This window comes from Alnus glutinosa, chromosome 1 (assembly GCF_958979055.1).
Source record: "Alnus glutinosa chromosome 1, dhAlnGlut1.1, whole genome shotgun sequence".
Classification (NCBI taxonomy): Eukaryota; Viridiplantae; Streptophyta; class Magnoliopsida; order Fagales; family Betulaceae; genus Alnus; species Alnus glutinosa.
The window spans coordinates 50664448-50691391 of NC_084886.1; the positions used below are offsets into that span (position 1 = coordinate 50664448).

The window sequence follows — 26944 nt, forward strand, 5'->3', positions numbered from 1 at the left end:
TCATCGAACCAGGACCTCAGTTGCAGCTTTGCCATGGCGCTTGATCATACGACGTTCAACCACAAACTCCGGCTCCGGACGAATTTCACCTGAGGCATCGACCGGCGGAAGAGTGGAAAGAGGGAATTTGTGGTGTCCCAATTTCTTCTTCAAACAGGACACGTGAAAGACAGGGTGAATTCGGGCATCAGCGGGCAGAGCAAGCTCATAAGCGACGGTCCCAAGGCGACGCAACACCTGAAAAGGCCCAAAGAAGCGAGGAGACAACTTCAAATTACGACGGAGGGCGATGGTCTTCTGACGATAAGGCTGGAGTCGCAGAAAAACCCAGTCACCAGGTTGAAACTCCCTTTCGGTGCGATGCTTATCAGCCTGAGATTTCATCAGATGCTGGGCCTCACGCAAATGTTCTTTGAGAAGGGAGATGACAGTGGAGCGATCCCGCAACTGGGAGTCGACTGCCAGGTTTGCCGAAGTGCCTGGAACGTAAGATAAGAGGGGCGGGGGTGGATAACCATAAACTGCTTCAAAAGGGGTAAGACCGGTAGAGGAGTGGTGGTTAGTATTGTACCACCACTCTGCCATTGGAAGCCACAGACTCCATTCTTTCGGCTTGGCACCCGCGTAACACCGAAGGTAGGTTTCGAGGCATTTGTTGAGGGCCTCTGTTTGCCCATCCGACTGGGGGTGGTAGGCCGAGCTGAAGGCAAGAGTCGTGCCTTGTAAACGAAAGAGCTCTCGCCAGAAGGAGCTGGTGAACACTGGGTCGCGGTCAGAAACAATTGTAGTTGGCAAGCCATGTAGCTTAAAAATATTGACCAGAAAAGCATGTGCGACGGTGGCAGCCGTATAGGGGTGAGCCAGCTGAATAAAATGGCCATATTTAGACAGACGATCAACTACCACCATAATCACAGAAAACCCGTGTGACAAAGGAAGGCCCTCAATGAAATCCATTGAGATATCAGACCAGATACGGGATGGAATGGGCAGGGGCTGGAGCAAGCCCGGGGAAGGCACCGTCTCATGCTTATTTGTTTGACAAATCAGGCATTCGCGAACAAAATTTTTAACATCTGCTCGCATCCCTTTCCAGTAGAAATTAGCCTTGGCACGTTGGATTGTTTTGTGATAACCAGAGTGCCCAACGGCAGGGTTGGCGTGGATGAATTCCAATAGTTGATGCTGGAATGAAGACCCCTTCACAATCCAAATCCTGCCTCGACGAAGGATTAAACCTTGTTGTAACGAGAAGCCAGTAGGGGTGTCCTTACCCTGCTATAGGTCGAGTAACAAGGCAGCAGTGTGAGGATCAGAAGCATAAGAGCCCTTAAGATCCGAAATCCAAGTGGGAGTCGGAAATGAGATGAGGGACAGGGAGGGAGTAGGAATCTCAGCCAACCTGGATAAGGCATCAGCGACCTTATTGTCACGGCCCTTCTTATATTCAATAATGAAGTCGTAGCCAATCAATTTGGACAACCAACGCTGCTGAAAAATAGTACCCACCCGCTGTTCCAGTAGAAACTTGAGGGCCTGATGATCAGACCGGACGGTAAATGTTCGGCCAAGGAGGTAAGGCCGCCAATGTTGGACGGCGGTGACCAAAGAGAGCAACTCCTTCTCATAAGTGGAGAGATGGAGTGCCTGGCCCTTAAGGGCTTTACTGAGAAACGCAAGTGGCTGGCCCTGCTGCATTAAAACAGCGCCGAGGCCCGTCCCACATGCATCACACTCCACTACAAAGGGAGTGGAAAAATCTGGTAGGCGAAGGACTGGGGGAGTAAGCATGGCCTCTTTGAGTTGAACAAAAGCATCCATAGCAGCGGGTGACCAGTGGAATGCATTCTTTTTCAGCAAGGCCGTCAGGGGAGCAGCTTTAATTCTATAGTGCCTTATGAATTTTCGGTAATAACCGGTGAGGCCCAAGAACCCGCGTAGGGCTTTAATCGACTGAGGACGGGGCCAATTCACCATGGCCTCGAGTTTAGAAGGGTCCGCCCGAACGCCTTGGTGAGAAATCAAATGGCCAAGGTATTCAATTTCAGCCACCGCAAAAGAACATTTGGACAGTTTTGCAAACAATTTGTGACTCAACAAAACCTCCAGAACCTCCTGCAAATGGTGCAAATGGTCTTCCAAATTCTGGCTGTAGACCAAAATGTCGTCAAAAAAGACGAGAACGAAACGGCGCAGGAAAGGCCGGAAGATATCGTTCATGAGAGCCTGAAAGGTGGATGGGGCGTTTGTCAAACCGAAGGGCATGACGAGAAACTCGTAGTGACCGTCGTGCGTGCGAAACGCAGTTTTAGGGATGTCGTCCTGCTGCATCCGAATTTGGTGACAACCCGAACGAAGGTCGAGTTTGGAAAATACAGCCGCACCATGGAGTTCGTCTAATAACTCGTCGATAACAGGAATCGGAAACTTGTCCTTGACAGTTTTACGGTTGAGGGCTCGATAATCCACGCAAAGCCTCCAACTCCCATCGGCCTTCCGAACCAAAAGTACCGGTGCCGAGAAAAGGCTGTGACTGGGACGAATTACCCCAGTAAATAAAAGTTCACGGATGATCTTCTCGATTTCAGCCTTCTGGAAGTAAGGGTAGCGGTATGAACGAACATTCACAGGCTGTGGATCCGTTAGAACAATGCTGTGATCATGGGAACGAGCTGGCGGTAAACCAGTGGAAGTAGTAAAGACCGCAGCAAATGAGTCCAGCAAGGTCTGAACAGAATCGGGGATGGCTGCAATAGATGGAGCTGAATCACAGGAGAGCAACTTTAAAAGCAGCCCTTTAGTAGAGGCAGGGCTGGATTGAAGGAAATTGGTGCCAGCTGCTACCAAGAGCTCACGTGGTACTACGCCTGTGAGTGTAGTGGACTGGTTCAACAAAGTAAATTGCATGGTCATGTGGGTGAAATCCCATAAAATGGGACCCAAAGTGCGAAGCCATTCAACCCCGAGAACAACATCACAACCACCCAAAGAGATTACATAAAAATTGGTGATGATGTTGTGGCCGTGGACCCGAAGAGAAACAGAGGAGGCCATTCCGAAACACTGAATGGAAGTACCATCAGTAATATGAACTTGTAGCAGAGGAGAAGGGTCTAGTGGAAGCGGAACCTTGAGTAACAGAGACTGATCCAGGAAGTTATGAGAACTTCCGGAATCAATTAAAATGCTAACACTGTGCTTTAGTAGGAAACCCAAAAGACGCATGGATTTAGCCCCTAAGGAGCCCGAAATTGCATTCAGGGAGATCTCCGGGTCTTTACATTCAACGACGTCGAATTCTTGGACAGGTTCTCCCGCATCCGTGGAATCATAGTAAACCTCTTCCGGTGCCTCATCCGACTGGATATCTAATCCCGACAAAAGATACAGTCGAGGGGACTTGCATTTATGGCCGGGTTGCCATTTGTCATCACAGTAATAACAAAGGCCCCGATCCCGCCGTTCCTTCATTTGTGTGGAAGAAATACGTTGGACTGGAAGACCCGAGGATGGCCTGGATGGTAAAGCCAACGGGGAAGAGGACGGTCCCGGTAATGGGGACGACACATTTCCAGTATGATTCCAATTGTGCTGGCGTCCAAAAGAGTACGAAGAGGAAACAGTGCGGGTGGGACGGTGTACACTTTGCAAGTATTCCTCCTGGAGCTTAGCAAGGCCAAACGCAGCAACAAGGCTAATTGGATGTAACATGCGCACTGGAAGGCGGATGTCGTCTTTCAACCCACTGAGAAAGCAACTCAGCCTGTTCCTATCCGAAACCCCACGAAGCCGATTAGACAAAGCCTCGAACTGGGTAGTGTATTCGGCCACAGAAGCAGTTTGACGGAGCCGCATCAACTCCTCCATTGGGTCGTCATAAGCAGGCCCAAAACGAGTTAGCAGGGCATGGACAAAAGCATCCCACGTCGGAAACTGTCCCAACTCCTCTGCGTCCTGGAACCAGATGAGGGCCTCACCCTCCATGTGGAAAGAGGCCATGCAGAGACGCTGATGCAGTGGAGTTTGATAATAATCAAAGAATTGGTTGACTTTATAAGTCCAACCAGCAGGGTTGTCGCCGTCAAAACGAGGAAATTCGAGCCGCAGGGGCCGAGTAGGCATCAAACGGTTGCCGTGATCAAGTTGGTCGTTATCAAACTGGAGACGACGGTCATCCTGGTGGTACCAACCAGGGTTGCCAAAGAATCCGCGGTCATCCTGCCGCTGCTCCACACGAGCATCTCGGTCATGGATCTGAGGAACGGCCTAACCCATAGCACCGAGATGAGGAAAAAGACCAGGCTCACCCTATGGACGCTCCGGTGGAGGTCGAGCCTGAGTTGCAACAAAAGTGCGGAGTAATTCCGACACTTCAGTCAGTTGCTGCTGGAAGGCGGTATTATGGGTGTGTTGTTGCTGTTGGGAAGCAGTGGTGGTGGTTTGCTGCTGGAGGATGGCGTCCTGACCTCCTTCAGAGATTCAGACAATTGGAACAAACGGGTACCATCAACCATGAGAAGGAAGAAATGAAGAGTGGGAAAAAAAAATTTAGATGGGAAGCAGTGGGTAAGGAGCGACGGCTCTGATACCAAGTGTAAGGTGAAGATGAAATAACAGAAGGAAATAGAAGGAAATGATTGAATAATGCTTAAATTGATAACTCTGAGCTTTCGAGAGGCTCAGTCTCTCCAAAGGAACTTCACAATAATTCTCAAGTCTGGCTCCTTCTCTATTACATAGTTCTTATATAGACTCAGCTAAGAATCTATTCTATTCTCTCTCCTTGAATGACTAACAGTAATCGATAACAACTTAGGGTAAATAGGTAAATTAACACTAGAATAACAGATTCTGGAATACTTCTAGAATGCTCCCTCAGCTGATTCTAACTTCCTGCTACGTCACCCATTCCTGGCGGCTGCTCTGGTCATAATCCATGGTAGATCCATACCTCTAGGCTACACCCGTGATAGGCCCATAACATGTTTCAGAATAAGTTTTGAACTGTCCGAGCACCTGCTCAAGCAAATGGACCCCATTAAGGACTTCTATCATGTAAGGGTGGGGCTGGCTGCGATTGGGATAGGCAGCCAATCCCGATCGGTGGGGAAGACCCTACTTTGAAGCTCCTTTCCCTTTGTATCATTTATCAGAAGAAAAAAATTGGAGAGCTTATATCCATTATCCAAGAAACAAGCCTTGAGCATTGTGGAAAGAAGCCACCTCCAACAAACTACTACTGAATAAATGGGTTAGCATTGAATTAGAAGGATGAAATATGAGTGAACAAATTTACACAAAAGCCAAAAGCCAAAAGGCCGGCAGATCTAAAGCTTTTATTAAGCTTTAAAATTTGTCAAAAGAAAAGGAAAACAGAGAGAATAATACATTATGCCTTTTCTTTTTCTTTTTTTGCTCTAAAAAATTACAAATTTGGTATAACTGTGAGGTCCCATGAGAGGGGGACGGGTTAGTGTTCCTTGCGGAGAAACAATGGCTATGCTGTGTCCTAATTCATGAATTTCCGGCAGTTTGGAGCTTTACATAAACAAGGAACTTTAAACTCGTCAGGCTCATCAGGATCAAACAAGTAATCATACCTGCAACCAACCAACCAACAAGAATGCATTAAGCTACCAGGGAGAGAGAGAGACAGAGAGACAGAGAGACAGAGAGTTTACGTTAGCTCGTCACCAGCAGTTACATTAGTCTTGGCAATAAGTACAATCCGGCTTTCATCATCACCCACACTCATGATTCTCGCATAGCAATTGGGCATACACTGGATGAAGGACAGTGCAGTCAGAATAAATGACGCTAATAATTGGAGTATTAAGTGAAGAAATATATTAAAGACAAATTACAAATCCTTCCTAAATTCTATCAGCCTTTTGCTGGTTGGTTCCATTACCACAAAGCTGCTCCAAAATTGGCAAATATTCTCTGGATTTCTAAATTACAAATACCGTTTGAACGGGCCTGTATACCGTTCAAACGAGTGTGGCTGCAGCAAATTTAGGGTCTCTTTTACGGTTTTAAGTCAGTTTATGATGTTTTAAGGGTTATTTTCGTCCTAAGTTATCACTAGGGTTTCATTTTATGAAGGCTGCCATCATTTCAGATGTCAAGCACAACTCACCGAATGGTTAATTAGTCGTGCTATATTTCCTTTATCTGTGGCATCCACCACTACCTCTTCGCTGATCTTAAAGAGCTGCAAGATAATACATAACAGAGTAGGTTTAGTGCAAAGATAAAAGGGAAATAACAGAAGAAATATGTTTTTTATCAACTCACATAGCAGTCTTTGCCTTCGAATCTGTAGCGCGCCTCCCTCAAATCTGCAATACTACGCCTAACTTGTTCACCACGATATTCAAGAACCTTCACACAAACACATACTTGTTACTCCATAAAAAAGAATGTATTTAAACTCAAGAGGAAAGCCAAGGACATTGCAGAATCCTCAGGGCCTGGAACAAGAAAAAGGAAATAACAAAAAACAAAAGGTAGAAGACTCAGAGAAAACTACAAAAATTCGGGCTTTACATGCAGCAATCATACACTACAAAGCACTTCAAAAGCATGTAGCACTTCAAAGGCATTGCTATCACATCTATAGTTTAGCTTTAACTAACATACCATGTCTCCTTCTTGAATGTTTCTGCGTGCAAAAAGCCCCCATCCATGTATGCCAGATCTACCAAAGCAAACCCTATCATTTTCGGTCCTCTGAAATCAAATGTGTGCCCAAAAATAGTCAGAAACCCAACACGGAAAGTATAGTACAGAACAGGAAGGATGAAAATTTGCCTGTAAGTGGTTGAGCCGTTCCCGGAAAGAAGAAAAAGTTTTAGGCACCTCTACTACCTGTTAAAGAAAAAAAAAAAAGTATGTAACCTCTTGATTGATTACTATTGAACCCGATATCAAGAGGAACAAAGGTAGGAAAATTCACATCAAATCTAGGGAAGATAAGATCATTACTCTGAAGGCATTTAAACTTTGTATTGCTCCTAAAGGATGATGACAGTGACCCATCACCCGGTGGGAAACAGCTCCATCTTCCGTTCTCTGTTGAGTATCAAAACAAATTTTTTATTAAAAAAAAAAATGGTGAGAAAGATAGTAAGGTTAACAGTATTGTCAGAAAATGTAAAACTTGTTAAAATCCCACACATATATGAATAACAGGAAATAAAAATGTTTAAAGCAAGCCAGAAATTGAATAAATTTGACCAGCAAGTATAAGTCTACTACTCCACTTTATGCTATATAAATTTGCCATCTATGTAGTGACTGCAGGCATGTTCGATTTATCATCATTTAGCCCAACAACAATTTTAGGACTATTTCTAACACAGGATGCCCCTCTCCCATAAAACCAAAAGGGGAAAAAAAATGCTCACATCCTGCCACCATATGCAATTAAGTAGATGGAAAAATGTCCTAACAATGAAATTCTCTGACATTAAAACGGACATGGAGATCTAAAACTTTAATTTGAAGTACCTTCTTGTTATCGTTCAATCTTTTAAAGATCCGACACCGCGCAGCTGAGAATGGCTCAAGCTCGGTAGTTTCTTCTGTCGGTATCTCTTCGATCTTTGCTCTGTTAGAAGAAATTAACCTTGACCCAGCCTTCTTTTTATTTTGGAGAAGGCTTTTGGCAGAAAATACCCCATGAGGAGTTTGTACAATCAAGACTGTATCTGGATTTGGTGCCCTGCAGAGAAGATGAAACCATAAAGACAAAGGCAAAAGCTGTAAACAGCACAAGTATAATTGCTTGTAAAGGATGATATCAGGGTAATCCAAACCCACACATTGACCCCATCGCACCAAGTGTTGGGAAAAGAACACAAGTCATAGAGAAAATAGGAAAGGAAGAAAGAGATATTACAGAAGGATTTTATACCTGTGATAGGCGCAATAAGAAACCATCTTAGTGATCTGTCTACCATTTTTCTCCAAGCAGTGCAACTGAAATTTACAAGGGAGAAATGCAATCATACATTGGCAGAGTGGCCAGAGATGTAATCCAAAAGAAAAGTACATTATTAAGTGTCATTTAAACCAAGATGAGAATGAATCCAACAATCCTTTTTGCATGTGATATTGACTCCATTTCAAAATATTTAGTTGGCAACCAATTATAGCCCTTCACATATAATTGGGCTGAACTTTGGCAGTACAACTCACCAAGATGGCTTTTAACAAATAACATACAAATCATGCTACAAGAAAATAAAGAAGGATAATGATAGAAAGAAGCACATAAGAATCATGCTCGTAAGTACCCTTCAATTCCATAAATTTCATTATTAAATCAGTAGGTAACATAAATTCATAAAATAGGAAATGTTACGAAGGTACATAAATATGCAGAAAACATATTACAGCTCTACTGAACTTCCAGAACTTTAGTTTCCTCTTTATATAAAATGACGAATGCCTTCATACAAATTGTTTTAAGAAAATAATTATTGCAAACATACCTCCATGCGATACCCCGCTCTTGATGCACACATGGCATGGAAATAAGTGGAACACTTGCAACATTGCGTGCATGAGCCATGAATTTGCTTGCAAATAACACAAATCTGAATTTCATGTAAAAACAAGATGCACTTTAGATTGACTTAACTAAAATTTTCAATACTAGAACCAACCAACTTGATTAGATCAGCATGCGCTCATTCAGTAGGACCAAAATAAGTCAATTAAACAGGAGTCAAATAATTTCTAGTTGACGAGCTGTTCCAAACAATGTACCAAGGTCACAAAAAAAAAAAAATACACTCTCCACCTTGATGATATTGCATGAATCATTCATCATTATTTTTTTCTTTTTTTGCCAACAGAAGATGACAAAAGTTAAAGATGAGGATAGTAATTTAATAACATTCAAATACCACTTTCACAAGATTTAAGAAATGTGATCCTCAAGAAATATTCAAATTTTCAATTTGCATTTCGGTCTAAATAATGAGGTATATAAGTGAATAGAGGAGTAAAGTTCGAATGACTATAAAGCAGCCACTAGTAGATCAGATTTTCAACCTTCACAAATGAATTGGATGGTATACTCAAGATCCCAAGAGCTGGCTCCATCTTTTCATCACTGGCAAAAGAAACTTCAGGTCGAAACCAAGCACATGTGACATGAACCCACAATGTGTCAACATCGGTCGGCTTTAGAGCACCTCCTGAGGCCAAAAGAAGTATAACCAGAATAAAATCAAATATCAAATCATGGTAGCATGTTGAAGCCAACTTTACAAAAGCGTGACGAAAAATTTGCACGTAGTTATAGAATTTATTGGACATGGAAGCAAAAGAACCTCGGGCCATGAGTTACAGACCCATCTTCAGAGGAGAAAAACTGCCATCATGTAAGCGACTTCATTTTTTAACTTACATTCACATTATTAACTGGCTAACTTAAAAAAAAAAAAAAAAAAAAAAAATGACCGAGTCAAAACTCATGAAATTCAACTCTATCAAAACGAACATGCCTTTCACAGGACAAAGGCAGCACTCCCGCTTGATTTCGGGTGTTTCACATGCTTTGCAAACCCATGAAGTGAAATCTCGGACATTTCTTGCTCCATAACATTCTTGATGAACGGCTATTTGACATCTGGAAAAAAAAAAAAAACAGAAACAAAAGAAGAGGCAACAATGAGATTCATGTAACAACAGTATGTGTTTCAGGTGTATTTAACAGTCTATCCTGAATCATTATGATTTGATGAGTAATTATCAATGTATTTAACCTGATGCAGATGATAATTTTGTTATAGTCCCAATCTTCAACCCATCTACATACAGCACATCGCTCTGTTGTCCACTTAGCATAAACAGGTTCGTACTTCTCTGTCAGAGTAAAACAAAAGATGCAGTTATTACAATTATCAGTGAAGAATTTCAGGTTGTGCAACTCATTGAAGTGCGAAATTCTATGCTTGGAGAAACATATACCTTGCAAAAAAGTAAGCAACTTCTGCTTTCGTTCTTTTATGGAAGGTTTTTTAGGAGGTCTTACAGAAACAAGAGCATTTTCGTGATAATCTGCTAATTGCAACATCTGCAAAGTCAAATGAGAATACATTAGATATATCTAATAATATGAGAGGTCATAACTTAAAAGAACCTAAATAATGGCAACAAGGGACAGTGCATACAAGCATTGTTCTTATCACTAAGAAGATTGCATCGGCAGAATGTGGTGAAAATAGGAAGAGAACGATATATTCTACATAAAGGTCCTAAAATCTAGAACTATGTGTTAAACTTGAAAGTGATGTGTTCTGCATGAGACCTCTTAAAAGACATTACAGAACACCAAGTTAGCAACACACACGGACAGAGAGAGAGAGAGAGAGAGTTATCCCCAGACAGGATGCTGCCTACATGAACTAATAAAAAAAGTTTATATTGAGATCGTTGAGCAGAATACAAAAGAATATACCATCAATCAGATACAGTATAAGAGGACGCCTGAAGAACTATGATGCCGAAAGAGATGTGATCTAGTTGGCAATGTTTTACACTTCCATATTTTGAAATTGAACTTCAGTAATAGCCACCAGCTAAAGACTACACAATGGTATCAGATTAATATTGTATGCCAAACACCTGTATCATGACTCAATTTCTACTGTGATTTTGCTAACTGGCAACTTAAACTTTTCCAAGGTTCTCAACAGATCCTTTGTGTATACTAAATGATATTTGAAGATTGTAGACTGAGTAAATAGTATACTAAAAATAACGGGTACTAAACTTTGCCAAAGATGATTGAGAAATTCATACTTTATAATCATTACTTGGTGTTTTCCCCATGCAGATAACAACCTAGTATCAATCCAATAAGCAGCACACCATTCTCATGAAATGAATCTATCTAAACATGTCAAGATCGACATGGGGGAGGAGAGATATGCAATACGAACAAAACGAAAAATAAATCATAATACAAACCCATTGTTCCAGTGGCAGCATGGAATCTTTCACCCTAACACTAGTCCTCCAATTTTTAAATTTGGAGCCCGTATGTTTTACCCAGTCACTAAGTGCTTGCTTTTCTGTCCCACAGGACCCACACTTGCAGACAACTCTGAAACAGAAGAAAAAATTAACTTCAGAAAACATCTTATATGTCCAAAAAAAAAACTTCAATTGTGTATACAAAGTAGAACTAGATAAGGATTAAAACTAGAAATAAGGAATTCTTAATCTCTGCAGATAAACTATTGGTTTAAAATAAAATTGTAGATCACTTCTAGTTTTTACTGTGTCCATTTTATAGGAACATAAGATAATAGAACTCCAATGGGTAACTCAATCAATTGGGGACCACGCTTCATGAAGCGAAGGTTACTAGTTCGAATCTCCTCTTCCCCATCCCCTTGGGACCAATTACTTTATTTTTATTTTTTTTAAGGAACATAAGATAACATAAGTAAAGCAATTATCAACTAATACAGTGCACTTATGCTTCGTTAAACTCGCCACTTGGAGAAGAAATAATTGTAGATGATCCAAGTATGATCTAACTATCATTCATCCTTCAATCTGAGAGCATCAAAGCTGATTGAAACAAATTAGTCATTAGTGCGCCCGCAGAATTTTAATGCCCATGCTTCTTTTTATTGCCTCTCACATGTCCACAACACACCAGTTTAGCATGCTTATAATAGACCATAGAGCGAAGCTTTAGGCTAATTGTGGTGAAAGAGATTTAATTTTTGTTACAAAATATATAATTTATAAGAATTTTAGATTAAGGACCTACTAAAATGATTACTAGATTAAATATCCTTTTGATGAAAAGTTGGGCAACAAAAAGTAGAAAGTCATTTTTTTGATAAGAAAACTCAAGTAGAGATAGTGGATTCAACCATACTTATGAAGCTATTTACACTTACAAGTGCAGACTTGGAAAATATACGCCTTCCACGTCATTGCAGAACACAGTAACCTTGTTAGGCAGCACCAATTGACCACTGTTTTGGTTCCATCTGTAACAATAACTTTACAATTTTTAGACATACAAAAGTGAAGAGACAGAGCCAATATCAATCAGAGTGCCACAGGAGAAACTGCTTGCAAATTAAAAGAGATTGTAATTATATTATTACAATGACGACAACAACAGCAAACAAACAAACAAACAAACAACAATAATAATAATGCTGCTAGACAGTAATTACCATCAGCATCCTCATTGCAATTGCAATCATGGTCATTCCCAATGAAATAATTGAAAAAACAAACACAAAGAAGGGTATAACTGACTTACTTGAACTTATAAAACTAAAGAAAGAAAGAAAGAAAAAAGGACATACTTGACTTTTAGCTGTGGCTTTTCTGAATCCGATAGTTCAAAATCAAACTTCGCTTTGCAGGTTGGGCAGTAATAGTCAGTGCCCCCCAGATTCTACAAAGCACAAATAATTTTTTTGAGGGAAGTCCAAAATGACTTTTAATCGTCTTGTTATGCAGACAGAACATAAGGTAATGTTAGATATAAAGTGACAGATAAACCTTAAAAAGGTTGTTGGAAATTTTGTCGCACTCCACATGCACCCACACTTTACAACCATCGCAGCGTACCTAGTTAAGACAGAACATCCAAACAGAAAAAGTTATATAATATAGTTGTTATCTTCAAGCAGGGGAAAAAAATTCACAACTCTGGAATAGCTTTCTAGTTTGCCTCACCCAACTTCCACTGTCCGAATGATTCCAAATCTTCTTGCATATGCCACAATAATGTTTTGATTTTGTTAACTGCAATACGAATACATGTAACTGTGAACAATAAACAATATGGAGCAAAGACAAGAATTTTAACTAAAAAGTTGGTCTGCAAAACTTGTATAAGAAGCATCATAGGACAATGCAGGTCATACGAACCCTGGCACATGTTTTACATAAAAATTGGCCTCCAGGAGTCGCAATCTTAATTTTCTTTGTCATTTTGAAAGGAAGGCTCACACCACAACCTTCACAGGGTCGTGACTCTTTCTTCTTTCCAAATACATCCTGCACAGAGGAACTACATTTGATGATTTATGAGGATTGCAAGGACAAATTCTTGTTTCAGAGTAAAGTAAAAAACAAAACCCTACTCTCCAATTTGGTTGCAGAGGAAACAGAAGGAAGCGGAAATGTAATTGCACCTAAGGCTTATCTTATTTAGGCTTCCTTAGCAAAAGAAAACTTGAATTAATTGAGACGGAGAAACTCAGTTGACCAGAGTTCTTTTTTTTTTCTTCCTTGAGTCTTATTTTCTTTCCTTCTTTTACATTCTCGAACAAGCATAGCAATATCAGTAACCCAGACAATCACAGAAAGTCTAATCAATAACTCATGCAGAAATTCCAATAGCAAACAAAGTTCTGCTAATATTTTAATTTCAATCATACGTACATTCACCAGATGATTTTTAAGCAACTCTATGCAGATACACAAGCATGAAAAGAAGAAAAGAGTAACGTGCCTGGTCTGGATCCTGGTTTGAACCAGTAGCCTCTTGAATCCCCCTAAGCTGAATAGATTCATCACAGGTTGTGTTCCCTGCCGCAATGTTTATATCTGCCATCAACTTCTCTGTAAACCCATTTTCTGCCAAAAGCGCCTCCTCTATTGCCATCTGAAATTCACACGGCTTGCAGCCATTCAATTCGGACTGCTCCTGGAACCTAGACCAAGAAAATTCTCTCGTAAGAACAAAGGTCAATCTAAATGACACAGTTCAAGAGACACAACAATAACACACCTGTCTACATAATCCATGAATGGAAAAATCATCCCACGCTTGACCCATGCATAATCCTGCTCAAGGTCATTCAAAGTATCATATTAAATACCTCACATTCTTCGAAACACAATAACAACACAAGTTCATAAATACAACGTACAAGTTCTATATAGAAACTAAGGCATACCCGTTGATTCTCATTTCCAGAGTACCCGAAAAACATTACACAAGCCGCATCAGGTATGCAAGACCTCAAAACCAATTCAGGCGCTTGTCTCATTGGATCAATTACAATGGCAGGCCAATGAGGCTCCTTCTTCCCCGGCTTTGCCCACACTATGTCACCCGAATAGAAGTCTTCCGGCCCATACAACCCGTGTTTCCTCTCACCATTCTCCAAAAACTCAACCTGTTCCTCGATTTCCTCAACCGGGCACTTCTCATCTTCCCCCAACTGCTCATTCAGCGATGTCAGTGTGCTCCGTGAGCTCGAATACTTCCTAACATTATTGAAATTCCTAAACTCCAGATACCCTTCTTCCTCCCCCTCCTCTTCTTCACATAATGTCACATATTTCCTACACTTGAATCCAGTTTTCTCGTCGTTCCGATCTTTTTTCAAACCGGTTTTTGGCGTTCTAAAGCTAAATTTATCTTTTTTGCATTCAGCATCCTCATCAAAACTATAATCACGCAAGCTAGTCTTGCTGTCTTTCCTCCAATTCTCAATAACCGAATCGTTAAACCGTGAAGGAAGTACCTGGACTCGGCCCCGAGACGTTCTCACCAGCGGCGGCCGTGGAACCTCCGCCGCCGCAACCGCACGATCACTCTTCGCCTTAGCTCTCGTCGAATCACGGCCCTTCGTTTTCGACTCGACCTCGCCGGGGGAGCACGACAATTCGGTACACCACGAGGCAGCGAAGCCCTTCTCGGAGCTGAGAATCCCTCTGAAGCTCACGGGGATTATGCCGGCGGCGACTTCGCCGAGAAGATTGAGAGGGTAATATCCATTCTTGGTGTTGGTCTTCCTCTTCTTCCGAGACACGGCCGAGTTGTCATCGTCCTCACCCGCCGAATCGCCGAGTTTGCTCCGTTTCAGACTCGGCATTTGGGATTTCAAATTCCGCTTGATTATCATTGTGTCTCGCGAAGAAAGACGTCGAGCACACACGATTCTAAATTCGAATTGCCCTTGAATTTCACGTCAAACCCCCAATCCCGAAAACACCCATAAACCCTAATTTCGCGAGAAACAGAGTATTTGCAAACTGTAGGGTCTGAAAGCCTCTATTTTCCCGAAACATACACAAAGAAACGCGAATTTACGAGAGAAAAGAGAGAGCCCAGAGAGAATGTCAGAGAAATTGATCGAATTGATGGACCCTGTGAGAATAGGGATCTCTTCGCTCTTTCTCTAACTACTTTCAGAGCGCGCAGAGAGAGAGAGAGTATAATATATAAAACAGTTCTATACAAATAAATTGCAGTACGTAATTATAGAGAAATAGGAAATAATAAAAACAAGATTGGATTTTTTAAAAAGAAAAAAAAAATTGGGAGAATTTTCTCTGAGAGAGAGAGAGGGTGACAGAGTCGGGGGGAGAGAGAGAGAGAGAGAGAGAGAGAGAGAGAGGGTCTGCGTTATGTCGTAAAAGTGTAAGATGTGTGAGAAGAGGGGCGGGGGGGTGAAGGCTAACGTGCGCCTTGCGTGTTTGGAGCGCAATTTCTTCTTTCTCTAAGGTCATCAGAGATAGTTCATGGCTGGTGGAGCTTCGTGGGCTGGGTTTTATTCTTATTTTGCTTTTGGGCAATGGTTATTCTTTGCGCAGAGTGGGAAAAAAAAAAAAAAAAAAACAATCGGTGGCAATGCAACAAGTTTGTTCCAAGAAACTTGGAACTCGAACGTACCATGAAATAAGATCCAATTTTTTATTTTTATTTTTGTTTTGCTTGTTTTATGTGACTTCAGTGGATTCGATTTAATCTACTCTACCTTCAGTGTTCATTTACATGTCTGTTCGTTAAATTTGTGATGGGGTTGTGTTAATTTGGAGCGCTGCAATTTCGGATTTGGTGGGACGACGAGCAGCGGAGAACATGGTGTAGTTTCTATGAGATTTTTCGTTACCTTTTTTGGGTAAGGTGCAGTGTTTGCCTCTTGGGTGGACTTGGACAGATGGGATTGTCAATGGGTTTGGTTCAAAATATGTTGTCCTTGTCGAACTTGTCGTTGTTGTTGATGATTTTGTAGCAATAGAATTTCTGTACGTCGAATAGCCGGAGGGTGGCCTCTTGGGTGTTGTTTGTGTTTGAACCATAGGCGTCACCCATGGAACTCATGGATTTTCCCACCAATTTCTTGGAGGGGTATTTTAGGAAGCTTTGCCGCAAATAAGTCTGCCTCAACGGGGTTGGAAGTCGGTGACAGCGTGACACTGTTTGGTGGATGTTCTTTTTTCTTTTCTTTTCTTTTCTTTTTTTAATCCTCTTTTATTCTTCGATTTTTAATGTTATGATGTTTGGTTTAAGTTGTTGATTGCGTTGTGGGCTTTTGTCGTCTTGGACCGCTGCAGATTTTTGAACCTTTTGGGGGGCATCAGAACCTGGATCTGTGAAATATTTTTGCCGAGGATCATGTCCTCGGTAAATTTCAATGGGTTCGATTCCATGGACGTCCTTAATTTTGTCGAATAATTTCTGCAAATCCACTTTGAGAAAGTATGGCGTGATGGGAATTTTTTTTTTTTTTTTTTGAAATATTCTTATGGTGGGTGTTGTTGGTTTGCCTGGGACAAAACGAAGAGGAAGAAGCGTCTCTTTACTGTTTCTATGGTTTCAGGGATACTCTGTAACAGATGGCTGTGTGTTTGGCTAATCAATCATCTTTAATAGCTACCCTTATGAATCTAATCTATTGGCCAGTAATTAGAAAGGGAGGACCAAATTAACGGTTACGATTCAACGACTCTGTTCATAGTTTTTGTCAACGATTTAACTAGATTGCTGATATTTCAACTTCTAATACCGGAGAGGATGAGCTGCGACAGTAAACCAATTGGCTGCACCATCCAATTTTCTCGCTATGTGAATTTTCCCAACAATTCTTCCTATCCTCGTGCTGATAAATTTTGCTAGTTTTATCAAATATATTTTGGAATATAAGGGGCTGACACCATGATGCGAATGGTAGAATATTGATTAGATAATTAAAATTTTAAGAATAAAAAAAAAAATTCACAACATTTTTGTTGGGGAATTTCAGACATGGGTTTAGGTTTTGAAGGACAGCGACAGCGTCCCTACGGTAGATATGTCCAACAAAGACGGAATTGGGTGATTGCTAATGCCTGCCTGCCTATCAGAAATGGAAGAGAGAGAGAGAGAGAGAGAGAGAGAGAGGGGGGGGGGTGGAATTGGATGAAGAAGCATGCTTCGTTGAGGAAGCTTTTGTCATCGGAGCTAGGAGTCTAGGACTCAGCTGAGTTGAGCATCTGCAAGCAGCTATTAGGATCAACGGTTGGTACAGTAAAAATAAGGCATAGATGATGCAGCTGATGCTGAATTTGGGGGGTCCAACTGCACAGATTTAGTGGAACAGTCAATTTACAGGACACCTTCTTTTTTTTTATAGACTATTATTAAGGGATAGGCAAGTTTAATTTTGGAGATTTTGTGGTAGAAATTGCTAGCAATTACATTAAGTGTAATGTAAGAGAGTCTTTATGAGATTTGCTTATCCAAATAAGCCTTCGACAACCGCCTTCTTGTTTGGGCAGATGAACTTTATAAAGAATCACATTTATTGTCCGCATTGCTTTGTTGGAAATCTAGATCCAATTCAATTGGGATTATTGAGGCATTCTCTTCGCTTTTTGTATGAATAAACTAGCAGAGACCATTTGTCTTTTGAGTGATATTTTGCTAAGCTAATTTAGTAGACTATATTAAGCAGGTGTTTTATATAGAAACAAATCCATATTGAGATGAGGAACCCTGTTGGGTTGTGAATTTATGAAGGCAAGAGTTTTAGAATCAGTCTTTGAAAGCTTGACAGTTCATCTGCCACTTAAAATGCGAACATCTATCTCGAACAACTTAAAATGCGAGTTTTACTTGTCGGAGATAAATGAGTACGACAATCCCTCTTTTTCAATTAAAAGGAGTTCGATCGAGTTTTGTTGTATTTCTTGATTTGCTTAAACCAGATAAGTATTTTTTTTTTTTTTAAAAAAAAAAAAGGAAAGAAAAAAATAGTGGGGTAGCTTTGAGCTAGAGAGGCTCAGATTATGTGGTAAGAATATGACATGACAATGTTGTAAATTGGACTGACATATTGGGGGTACCCGGAATCATGAAGATTTGGGTTATGTTCGTAAATGCAGTAATAGTGTACGTCATGAGCATGGCGGCGATCTTGTAGAGAAAGGGGGGGGTGGGGTGGGTGGTCCATGGCCTTGAGCAGAGAAATGGTGTGTTTCAAAGCATATCAGACGACGGTTGCGCATTAAAATCATCAATTATTAACTTTTTAGTGCGCAAGTGAGCCTAATCGACCCTCTCATAATTGCCTTGGAATTCCCAGTTAGAAGGAATCTTTAAAAATCCAACCAACTAGTCGAACAAATGGGTTTCATCAAGGCCTCTTACAAATACCTACCCACCCGATTACTAGCAGCAGTCAATTGCATCAAAGCCACAAAGTAAAGGCGTATGCATGCCTTTATGGTATAAAAATTCTGCAAGCTACGAGGTGATTTGGTCCTCTGGATGTATGGGTCAGCATAGGCCATGACCTTTTTCCACTCTCGAAAGGTCTAAAAAACAGTTCAAAAAATTAACACTTCGTTTAGTTTGCAGGATGGGATCTGCTTCATTTGGGCTCTACATTTAGTTGTCCCAGCAAAAATACTTATCAATACTTATCACAAAATAAGTTTGCAGAATGGGTATTTTATTGAAAAATGAAATAGTTATTACCATGAATAAAAAAAAGCGAAATAGAATAATTATTCATACTCTTTAATTTGATAACAACTCATATATTTTTATTGGAATCCAATCAAAATTACTAAAAAAAACTCAAATTATTTAAAAAACAAAAAACTTTGTCTTTGAAAATCAGTGGGTGACCGATCACCCCAATGGGAGGTATGCCAACCACCAAAAGGGCCGGGGGTGGCCCTGAGTGGTCGTGGACACCCCCAAATGGTCCCGGGGTAGTCGCACCACCCCCATAATGCCTTGTGGGTCCACCACGAGGCATTCTGGGGGTGGTGCGACCACCCCTGGCTCCTTATGTGGCTGGCCAACCACCCATTGGGGTGGTCGGTCAGCCACTGTAAGGGTTTTCTTTTTTCTTTTTCTTTTTTTTTTTATTTTTTATTTTAAAAAAAATGAGAAAAAATATAAAATAATGACTGGTTTTTTTGTGGAAAATGTAATCTATTCCTCTTCATAAGGAAATAGTTATTCCTAGAATAAACCCTTACCAAACAAATAAATGACTATTCATAGTATTCCATTTCAATAGTTTATTCTGTGAATTAAACGAGGTCTAAATACACAAACAAACGTGGTCTCATACGACATGAAAATAAATAAATAAATGTGGTCCCATATGAATTTGGTCTATATTTGTCTATCGGTAAACAAGTTTTATCTGCAAAAGTTTACCCATCATGAAAAAGGAGAACTGAAAATAAAACTTTAGAAGTTGAACATTCAAACTTGATGAGATTGTCAAATATTTATGAATTGTGTCTCTGGTCGGTGAGCACAACAAACCCAATAGAAAGACAAAAGGTTTAGGCTACTAGGATGGTCCTATGTCTACTTATTGCTTGGTTTTTTTGACCATCAGTCAACTTTGTTACAAGCGAGTTCTCCATTCATGTTCGCCTCACTAGAACCACAATGCAAATCTTCTGCACTCAATTATAGTTAGCCACGATCTGTCCCCTACATTAAAACATGGCTTAGGATCCCCCTGGCCTCCAGTGTGAGACATCGAGGACCAGTTTTTTTAGTCATGTTTGCCCAACAATCTACATTCATGTCCAGTGACCCAAATATACAAAGTGCACAGTAAATGATTGTACGAAAGAGTGCATGACGCAGAGTAAATCATCAAAGCTGTCTCTCTCATCAAATGATAAGAAGAGGGACTACAAATGGTGTGGAATCCTCACTACTGTAGACAGCAAATGATAAGGATTGTGTAACGAGTATATTAGATAAGTGGGCCTTTGGCCTTGGTAGCTTAGTGGGCTTTTAAGTTGTATTGGGTCTACCATATTATATTTGATTGGTATGATCCATATTATAGTGGGTTAGGAGTTGTAAAGGTCTATACCGTCTATATAAAAAAGACCTGTAACATGTATTAGGCATCGAAGATTGTATCCACTAAAATGGAGGTTCAGCACCTCGAAATGCTCCCGGAAGCTAGGAATGCCTATTTTCAATATAATTTTCATTACTGTTTTAGTTCATCATTTTCATAGATCTTCCACTGTTTTTTCCAATCTTTTCATCCATTCATCAATTTCTTTTCTATTCCACTTCAATTCGATTACAATTCAGCAAAGCTAAACCCTAGAACTCCTAAACAGATAAAATACCTGTTACAGATTGTCACTTTAGCATCGGTGATTATCCAAATTGTGATATTAGTAGGGATGAAACCACCCTTTGGCATCTGGGTTGGCCCCCAAAATTTTAAAAAGCCCTTTACTTTTTATTTTTATTTTTTAATAAAATGGACCCCTCAAAATTAATTTTTTTACCCCTACACTTTTTAATATTTTTTTAGTTTTCCCCCTCCCTCACTTAAAATTCTAGTTCCGCCCTGTGGATATTAGCATTAGCTATTGCCTAAATCTGAGAAGGCAAGCAGATGCATATTCCTGCACTAAATCCTGCTCATGAACTTCTGAGCCCAGTGATCCAGGGAAAGGGAAGGTGATCTAAAAAGTAATAGGTACATTAGCAAAGCTCCTACCTTTATGCTGGGTTTTCTCTTGCTCCCCAACCCAAGGAATAAATGGATGAAAAAGAAACTAAGATTGAGAGAAATTTCAGCTTAGAAGCTTAAATCCATGATTGTGGGGGGTATGAGCAACAGCAGAAATTATCATACCATTTGTTAACTGGAAACACAAATTGATAGGGGAGACAACTGCTTACATGACATAAATATATGAACAAGTAGAATTTCTGCTTCCCCTTTTATTAGCAAACCTTATGTACAACTCCACTCGTGCATCTCAGTCTACATGGCAGTTATTACTACAAATAAAGAGATCAGGTCTAGGAAGTAGTAGGGGTCTGGTTTATTAAGCGATACCTATTCAAACTTTCCACCGAGTCCAAGTCTATTTTCCAGGCTTAAGCTATCTCTTTCATTACTTCATTGAATCTAGCTTCTTCTCTGCGCTTCCTTGTACTGAATCAGTTAAACAGTTATTGCCTCTTGACATCAGATTCTTCAGTCTTTGCAAACCTTCCACGGATCCTTGGTTGATTGTCAGCAAGAGCCTTCCTGCAAGCATACTGAAACACAGCCGAATCATAAGTTTAAGGAATCTGCTCAAGGGCTGAATTCAGTGTATGAAAACTAGTGGAAAAGATTGAAGTCAAGAATATGTGTTCAAGTGAAAGCAAATCATGGGAGTCAAGCATCGGTTCTCGGCTCTTACGAAGTTATAGCAAAGCAATGCCCAACTGAATTTGAAGATTTTAAGGCGACCCGGAATCATCAAAGGTCAATCCATGGCTGCCTTTGTATCAAAGGGTCATGAGTTTATGCAAAGAGGTAAGAGCAGCAATTTTTCGAGGCATTAGTTTACAAGAGTTTCTTTCTACTAATAGCAAACTTCAAATGAGGAATACACTATTGGGGATGGCAACAGTTGGACACCGTGCATGGTCATATGGTTGTAATTTCAGATTCCACTTGCACTACTTCACCTTTCGCTAATTGGAAAGAATATTAATTGATGACATATAAACAATAACTGTAAAAATACCTTGATTTTCCTGCCAAAGTTCCTCTTTGTCTTCTTATTCCTGTATCTGGAGAGCTTTTCCCGGCGCTCTTCAGTAGTGGAGTTGCTGATGATCAATGGACGATCAGGGGGAGAATGGATGAGGCTCATGCCATTACCAAGAGTCTGTCATAAAAACTCAGAATCAATGACCCAGTCCCATCCTGTGGAAATGACCAGAAACATCTAAACATTTCTCAGTCGCTAGACTTCATTACAAATCCAATGAATGCTTGGTGTTCAATTTCCAGTAAATGAATCTCCAGAGTCTGATGCCTTAAACCACACAAATGTGTGTGTGTATGTGGGTGGGGGGGAGCGGGAGCGGGAGAATTTAAACAAAAAAAAAAAAAAAAAAAAAAAACCGAGAGAGAGTGTAAACAAGATTGCTAAAATTCTTTCTTCTAAAACCCTATGCATTGAAGCTTCAGGCATGCGCAGTACCGGATAGGCATGTAGTTATGTTTTCCTTCATGTCCTCTCTGCCTTTAATTAATTATTATTACTTTTCTTAACCTCTTCTAGAACCTGATCTCCAAGGATAAATTAACTGCTATTTCATTGTTCTAAGCCATTAAAACTGTATTACAAAATATAAATATGTCAGAACACGATATAAATTAAGTCTGACCTTAATGTCTCCTTCACTAAATGCTCTCCGCATCCCGTAAACTGCACCAAAATCCATCCCAGGAAAATCCAGGAAATTTGGTTTCACTGCAACTCCATGCATCCAATCCATTGAGCTTAAACATTCTGAGCTGACACTTTTCTGAAATGGTACATCAGGAAGTGGTTTGTTTTCTTGAATTTGGTTTTCAGCAGTCCCCGAAAGAGGAATCTTCATACCAAGGACTTCCGAGAGAGGTGCTTCTATTCCTGCTTTTTCCAAGAGATCTTTCCTGCACTCATAGAAAACATCACTCAAAAGCGGCTCACTTTGGAGTGATTCAATGCCTGCAACCTTGAGTCCTTGGGTGGAGATAACATCTTCCCCACAAGATATCATTGAGATGGCTGCTGTCATGGGATCAAGGCTCACAACTGGTTCTTCAATGATGGGTTCCGGAGCTTTGAATAGATCCCCTTCTCCTCCCAGGTCATATTCTGATATGGCATCATGAACCAGGTTGCCCTGCGTTACACAAAGGGTAAAAGAAATTAACAAATAGCAAGAAGAAAAAAGGAAGAAACTGTTGACTGCAACACCTCGTTATTGACACCAATCTCAGATAGAGAGATGAAGTAATGATCAGTGAATATAAAATGCTACACTAGATCACTAAACTCTTCACAGATTCCGGAGTTCATTGCAGGCGACATAATCAACTCTTATTCCAAGTTTTTACCATCAAATAACACACTTAGACAAGAAGAATCAGGCTTATGCTATGTCTTAATCACATAAGTCTGTCAAATTTGGATTCAGTCAGCAGTTACTAAATTAAGGTCAAGCACTATCCCCCCCCCCCCCCCCCCCCCTTGGGAAAAAAAAAAAGGAGGTTAAAAATGAAAACTTCATCATTTCAGATAAAGAACTCAGGCTTTAGCGACCTTGCATGGCTTTGAAATTATGCAATTGGTCTGGTTATAAATGGATTGACTAGTGATCTTGGTATCAAACGGGGTCCAAAATGAACTGGCTTCTCAAATGGAAAGTAAATTTTTAGTGAGTATCCCTTGGTTTCACCTCAAAAAAAGACAGAATTGTCAGGAACACAAAAGGTCACAGTTATCCCATAAATTCATCCAAAGCAAGAAAAAAATAAAAAGATAAACATCTAGAAAAGCTTCCAATCTTTATATTCCCAATTAAATTTGAGTTCCAAAATTTCCTAATGCAAGCCAAAATTTAGCCATAAATGAGCATTTTTGTAGAAAACAAGATCAAAAGCACTTTCCCGACCAATAAATAAAGTTCATTTCTTTACAAGCACTTTTCCTAACAAGAAACGCTAGCAAGTTGCCTATAAAATCTTCTTTAAATGGTTAACCACCACAAAGCCACTTAAAGAGGATATATATTTTGATGTAAAGCATCAACTTTTAGTTGAAAGCAAAGATCTAGACCAACTTTTCAAGGGCAATTTTTCTTTCCCTCTCCTTTTCCCAAATTTAGGTTTCACACTAAACAAAAACCATTGGATAAAATCAAGTAAAGCTTAACTTTTTTCCCTTTCCACCCCCCCCAAAAAAAAAAAAAGAGGAGAAAATAATTTTTATAATTACTCTGTAGAACTGCTGTGAAAAGCGACAAACCCAGCAAAGAGTTCACACCAGAAATTAAAGTAAAAATGGAAGAATTCTTTAGAGTATACAACACGGAACTGACTGAGAAAATGTTGTTCATTTTATATTCCTTTCTTCTTTCCTTTTCCAGATCCAGTATGTAAAACAAACTCCAGCTGTATCCGTCTATAATCCAACAAATTATGGTAAAAATAAAAAGCAAAATTTTATCACTTTTGTGGAAGAGATATGATATGTTGCGACCCATGACATAACTATTAACTTTTTTTATTTTTTTTATTAAACAAAAAGTCACAAAATCATATAAATGGGTTGAGTTCTGGTTTTGAGTTTTTTATTTTTAAAAAAGAAATAAAAAGAAAGTCAATAGTTCTTTCATCTTCAGGTAGCGAAATATCATTTTTCTTTGTATAGTTATGTCTTTGCGTGGCAAAATATCATTTCTGTGTGGAAAACCCAACAGCATAAAACATAAAGCTACCACAGCTTTATCACCAATAGTACATTTCTTTCATTTTCCCCTATTTTCTCAGCAACCAAACATTGGACTAAACAAAGAAATTATCAAAATTCCGAAATTTGAACTGTGAATATTTAAATTGAAAACTGGAACTTCGGAATTCACTGAAACACAAGTTGTTTCATTTTTTTTTCGCCCCATTTTCTCATAATCCAAACAGCGGAAAATTCGGAGTAAAAACAAAACCAAACTTGAAGAACCACAAAGAAAGTTAAAAAAAAACTAAAAAACAATAACTTCCCAGCAAATTGGCTCAGACCCAGTTCAAAAGCAATCAAAAAAAATGCAGATTAACCAAATCAACAAATCGTAGGAAGCCAAATTAGAGAGAAAAAGAAGAGAGAGAGTACCATTGAAGCGTTGGGCTTCTGGGTTTTACAGTACTCCTCAAGTTGATGAACTTCCTGATAGAAATTCTGAAAATAAGGGCACACAATCCCAGTATCTGCATACATTTCTCCAGCACTTTAAGCTTCAAAGAGAAGGAGAGATTTTGTATAGAAAGTTTATCACTTCCTCCAAGAAAAACAGAGTAACAGAAGCAGGGACAGTAAACCAGAGCAGCCAAAAGTTGTTGGTTTGTTCAATTGTTGGCTTTCATTCAGGACTAAGGAGAGAGAATTCATATATATATAACAAAGGGGTAGTAATCAGGGTGGATTTTTATTTTTCTGAAAAATAGTCGTGATGTAAGAAATTAGAGTAATGACAAAGTAGGGAAAATGACATTATCAATTTTATAATGCACTGTCCCACTCCAGTGTCTCTCATCATCTCTTTTCTTTCTTTTCCTAAATGTCATTTATGAAAAATTTAAAGATGGTGTTTTTTATTATTATTATTATTATTATTATAATTATTATATTGCAATTTGTATATTTGTAATTGATGAATCGCACCAAGCCAAAAATCTGTATGAACATGTTTGTGGCCTGGACACTGATCATCTGTGATCAGTGTATGGTAGGCCCACGATAGTACACCCACGCTCCTAGTAGGCACGTGGGACGCACTCTAAGATTAGCTTTTTTCTTTTCTTTTTTAATGTCTTCCTCCTCATCTCTTAAAAAAATAAAAATAAAAAATGTCTTCCTCCTCATAAATTGAATCCAATATTATATTATACATTGGGAAAATTATTAAAAAGTGTTTTGTGGCTTTTTAGGGTAAGCAAAACTAAGAAATAGGTTAGTTAAAAAAGGTTGATGAAATATGTTTATGTGTCACATATATATATATTAATCATATTGTAACAAGCGTCACTTAGTCAGAATTCAAAATAGAAACGGCACATACATTTGTCGTTCAATAGCCCACTTACAATAAGGACTTTGGCCTAGAGACATGTTGGTAAAGCCCTCACGACGGACAAGCCATGCAAGCCGCCTTGAAGTACGATTTATGGCAAACTAACTATTCTATCAATTCTCCGATGGTAATGACTTTTCTTTTTTTCTTTTTTTCTTTTCTTACCCCTCTCAAAACCCTATACACACATATATATTACTGAATTGTCAGGATCAGTGGTAACATGGTCCAATCTTTTGGAAAAAAACAAATGGCAAAGTGGTTGTAGTGTCCAAATATAATATATTGCTGCAACACAGTTAGAATAGAAAATTGATAGAACTCAAACTCAAATTTAAGTTGGTCTTTTTGGTTTAAACCTCAGTGAAGTTATCAGTCCAATTTGAGTAAAGTCATTAAGATAATTTGAGCATCAAGCTAGCCAATGATCTTCTCCACTAAGGGAATTAAGATTTTTTTGATTAATAGATGGAGACTAATTGGTCAAGATATAATTTTCATAAATTTTATGATATAAAGATCGCTAATACATTAAAAAAAAATACCATTCTTTCATATAATTTAACAAAATTACAGGTTCTCACAAAGTCGTAAGACGACGTGTGAGGCTAACCCTTGTCCAATTTCAGAAGGTGAAGAAACTTGGTGACCGAATTACAGTGGAGCCAGCGTCCAAAGCCCTGGTGAACGGTAGTCATAATTATAACGGTCTTAAGGTAATAAAATTCATTGTCGAAGAAGTTTCGACCCGACCAGAAAGAGCATAAAAAAGTGGTCTAAAACATGACATGAAAAGAAACATGGGAAAAAAGAATTAATATAATCACTTAAGAATCATCACAGTTTTGATAAGAGTTGGAAAACCTATATATCACAATATCACAATATGGCATGGGCAGCAAAATTTTTAATTATTTAAGTTTCTTTCTTTAACCATAAGTTTAATGATACTTGCATAATGCATAGAGCTCTCTCCTATGGCCAAAAGAATTAGAGTTGAATTTTACCAAAAATAAAATAAAATAAAATAAGAGTTGAGAGAAAGTC

The 26944-nt window shown here is 39.4% G+C and overlaps 3 protein-coding genes across 4 annotated transcripts; all 3 read right to left on the minus strand.

The window, feature by feature from the left end:
• Positions 1–1278: 1278 nt before the first annotated feature.
• On the minus strand, positions 1279–4122 carry LOC133861407 (uncharacterized). Its single transcript, XM_062297196.1, has one exon. The coding sequence runs from the start codon at positions 4120–4122 to the stop codon at positions 1279–1281; it is 2844 nt and encodes a 947-aa protein (XP_062153180.1).
• Positions 4123–5240: 1118 nt separating this feature from the next.
• Positions 5241–15528, minus strand: LOC133857101 (histone-lysine N-methyltransferase ATX5-like). Of its 2 annotated transcripts, none has more exons than XM_062292228.1 (23): positions 13959–15528; positions 13790–13845; positions 13511–13712; positions 12925–13053; positions 12730–12798; positions 12553–12621; positions 12354–12445; positions 11934–12038; positions 10987–11122; positions 9985–10090; positions 9780–9879; positions 9519–9643; positions 9064–9209; positions 8499–8603; positions 7919–7983; positions 7513–7726; positions 6988–7074; positions 6814–6870; positions 6643–6732; positions 6298–6384; positions 6140–6214; positions 5682–5782; positions 5241–5600 (listed from the first exon to the last, which is right to left on the minus strand). In XM_062292228.1, the coding sequence occupies exons 1-23, from the start codon at positions 14910–14912 to the stop codon at positions 5510–5512; spliced, it is 3261 nt and encodes a 1086-aa protein (XP_062148212.1). In that variant the 5' UTR covers positions 14913–15528; the 3' UTR covers positions 5241–5509. The 2 variants fall into 2 exon arrangements, with proteins under 2 accessions (XP_062148212.1, XP_062148221.1); XM_062292237.1 differs by having other exon boundaries at positions 5292–5600; positions 11934–12026; positions 13959–15527.
• Positions 15529–20973: 5445 nt separating this feature from the next.
• Positions 20974–25195, minus strand: LOC133857113 (uncharacterized). Its single transcript, XM_062292247.1, has 4 exons — positions 24940–25195; positions 22451–22954; positions 21802–21945; positions 20974–21325 (listed from the first exon to the last, which is right to left on the minus strand). The coding sequence occupies exons 1-4, from the start codon at positions 25042–25044 to the stop codon at positions 21236–21238; spliced, it is 843 nt and encodes a 280-aa protein (XP_062148231.1). The 5' UTR covers positions 25045–25195; the 3' UTR covers positions 20974–21235.
• Between the last annotated feature and the right edge of the window lie 1749 nt (positions 25196–26944).

Coding starts and splice junctions, on each gene's coding strand:
- LOC133861407 (XM_062297196.1), bottom strand. CDS start 4,122: ATGCCTACTCGGCCCCTGCGGCTCGAATTTCCTCGTTTTGACGGCGAC.
- LOC133857101 (XM_062292228.1), bottom strand. CDS start 14,912: ATGATAATCAAGCGGAATTTGAAATCCCAAATGCCGAGTCTGAAACGG. Junction 10,091..10,986: donor TGCTGCCACTGGAACAATGG/GTTTGTATTATG, acceptor TTGACTTTGCAG/ATGTTGCAATTAGCAGATTA. Junction 7,984..8,498: donor GAGCGGGGTATCGCATGGAG/GTATGTTTGCAA, acceptor TGTAAATTTCAG/TTGCACTGCTTGGAGAAAAA.
- LOC133857113 (XM_062292247.1), bottom strand. CDS start 25,044: ATGTATGCAGATACTGGGATTGTGTGCCCTTATTTTCAGAATTTCTAT. Junction 22,955..24,939: donor AGAAGCCCAACGCTTCAATG/GTACTCTCTCTC, acceptor TGTGTAACGCAG/GGCAACCTGGTTCATGATGC. Junction 21,946..22,450: donor TTAGTGAAGGAGACATTAAG/GTCAGACTTAAT, acceptor TTTTTATGACAG/ACTCTTGGTAATGGCATGAG.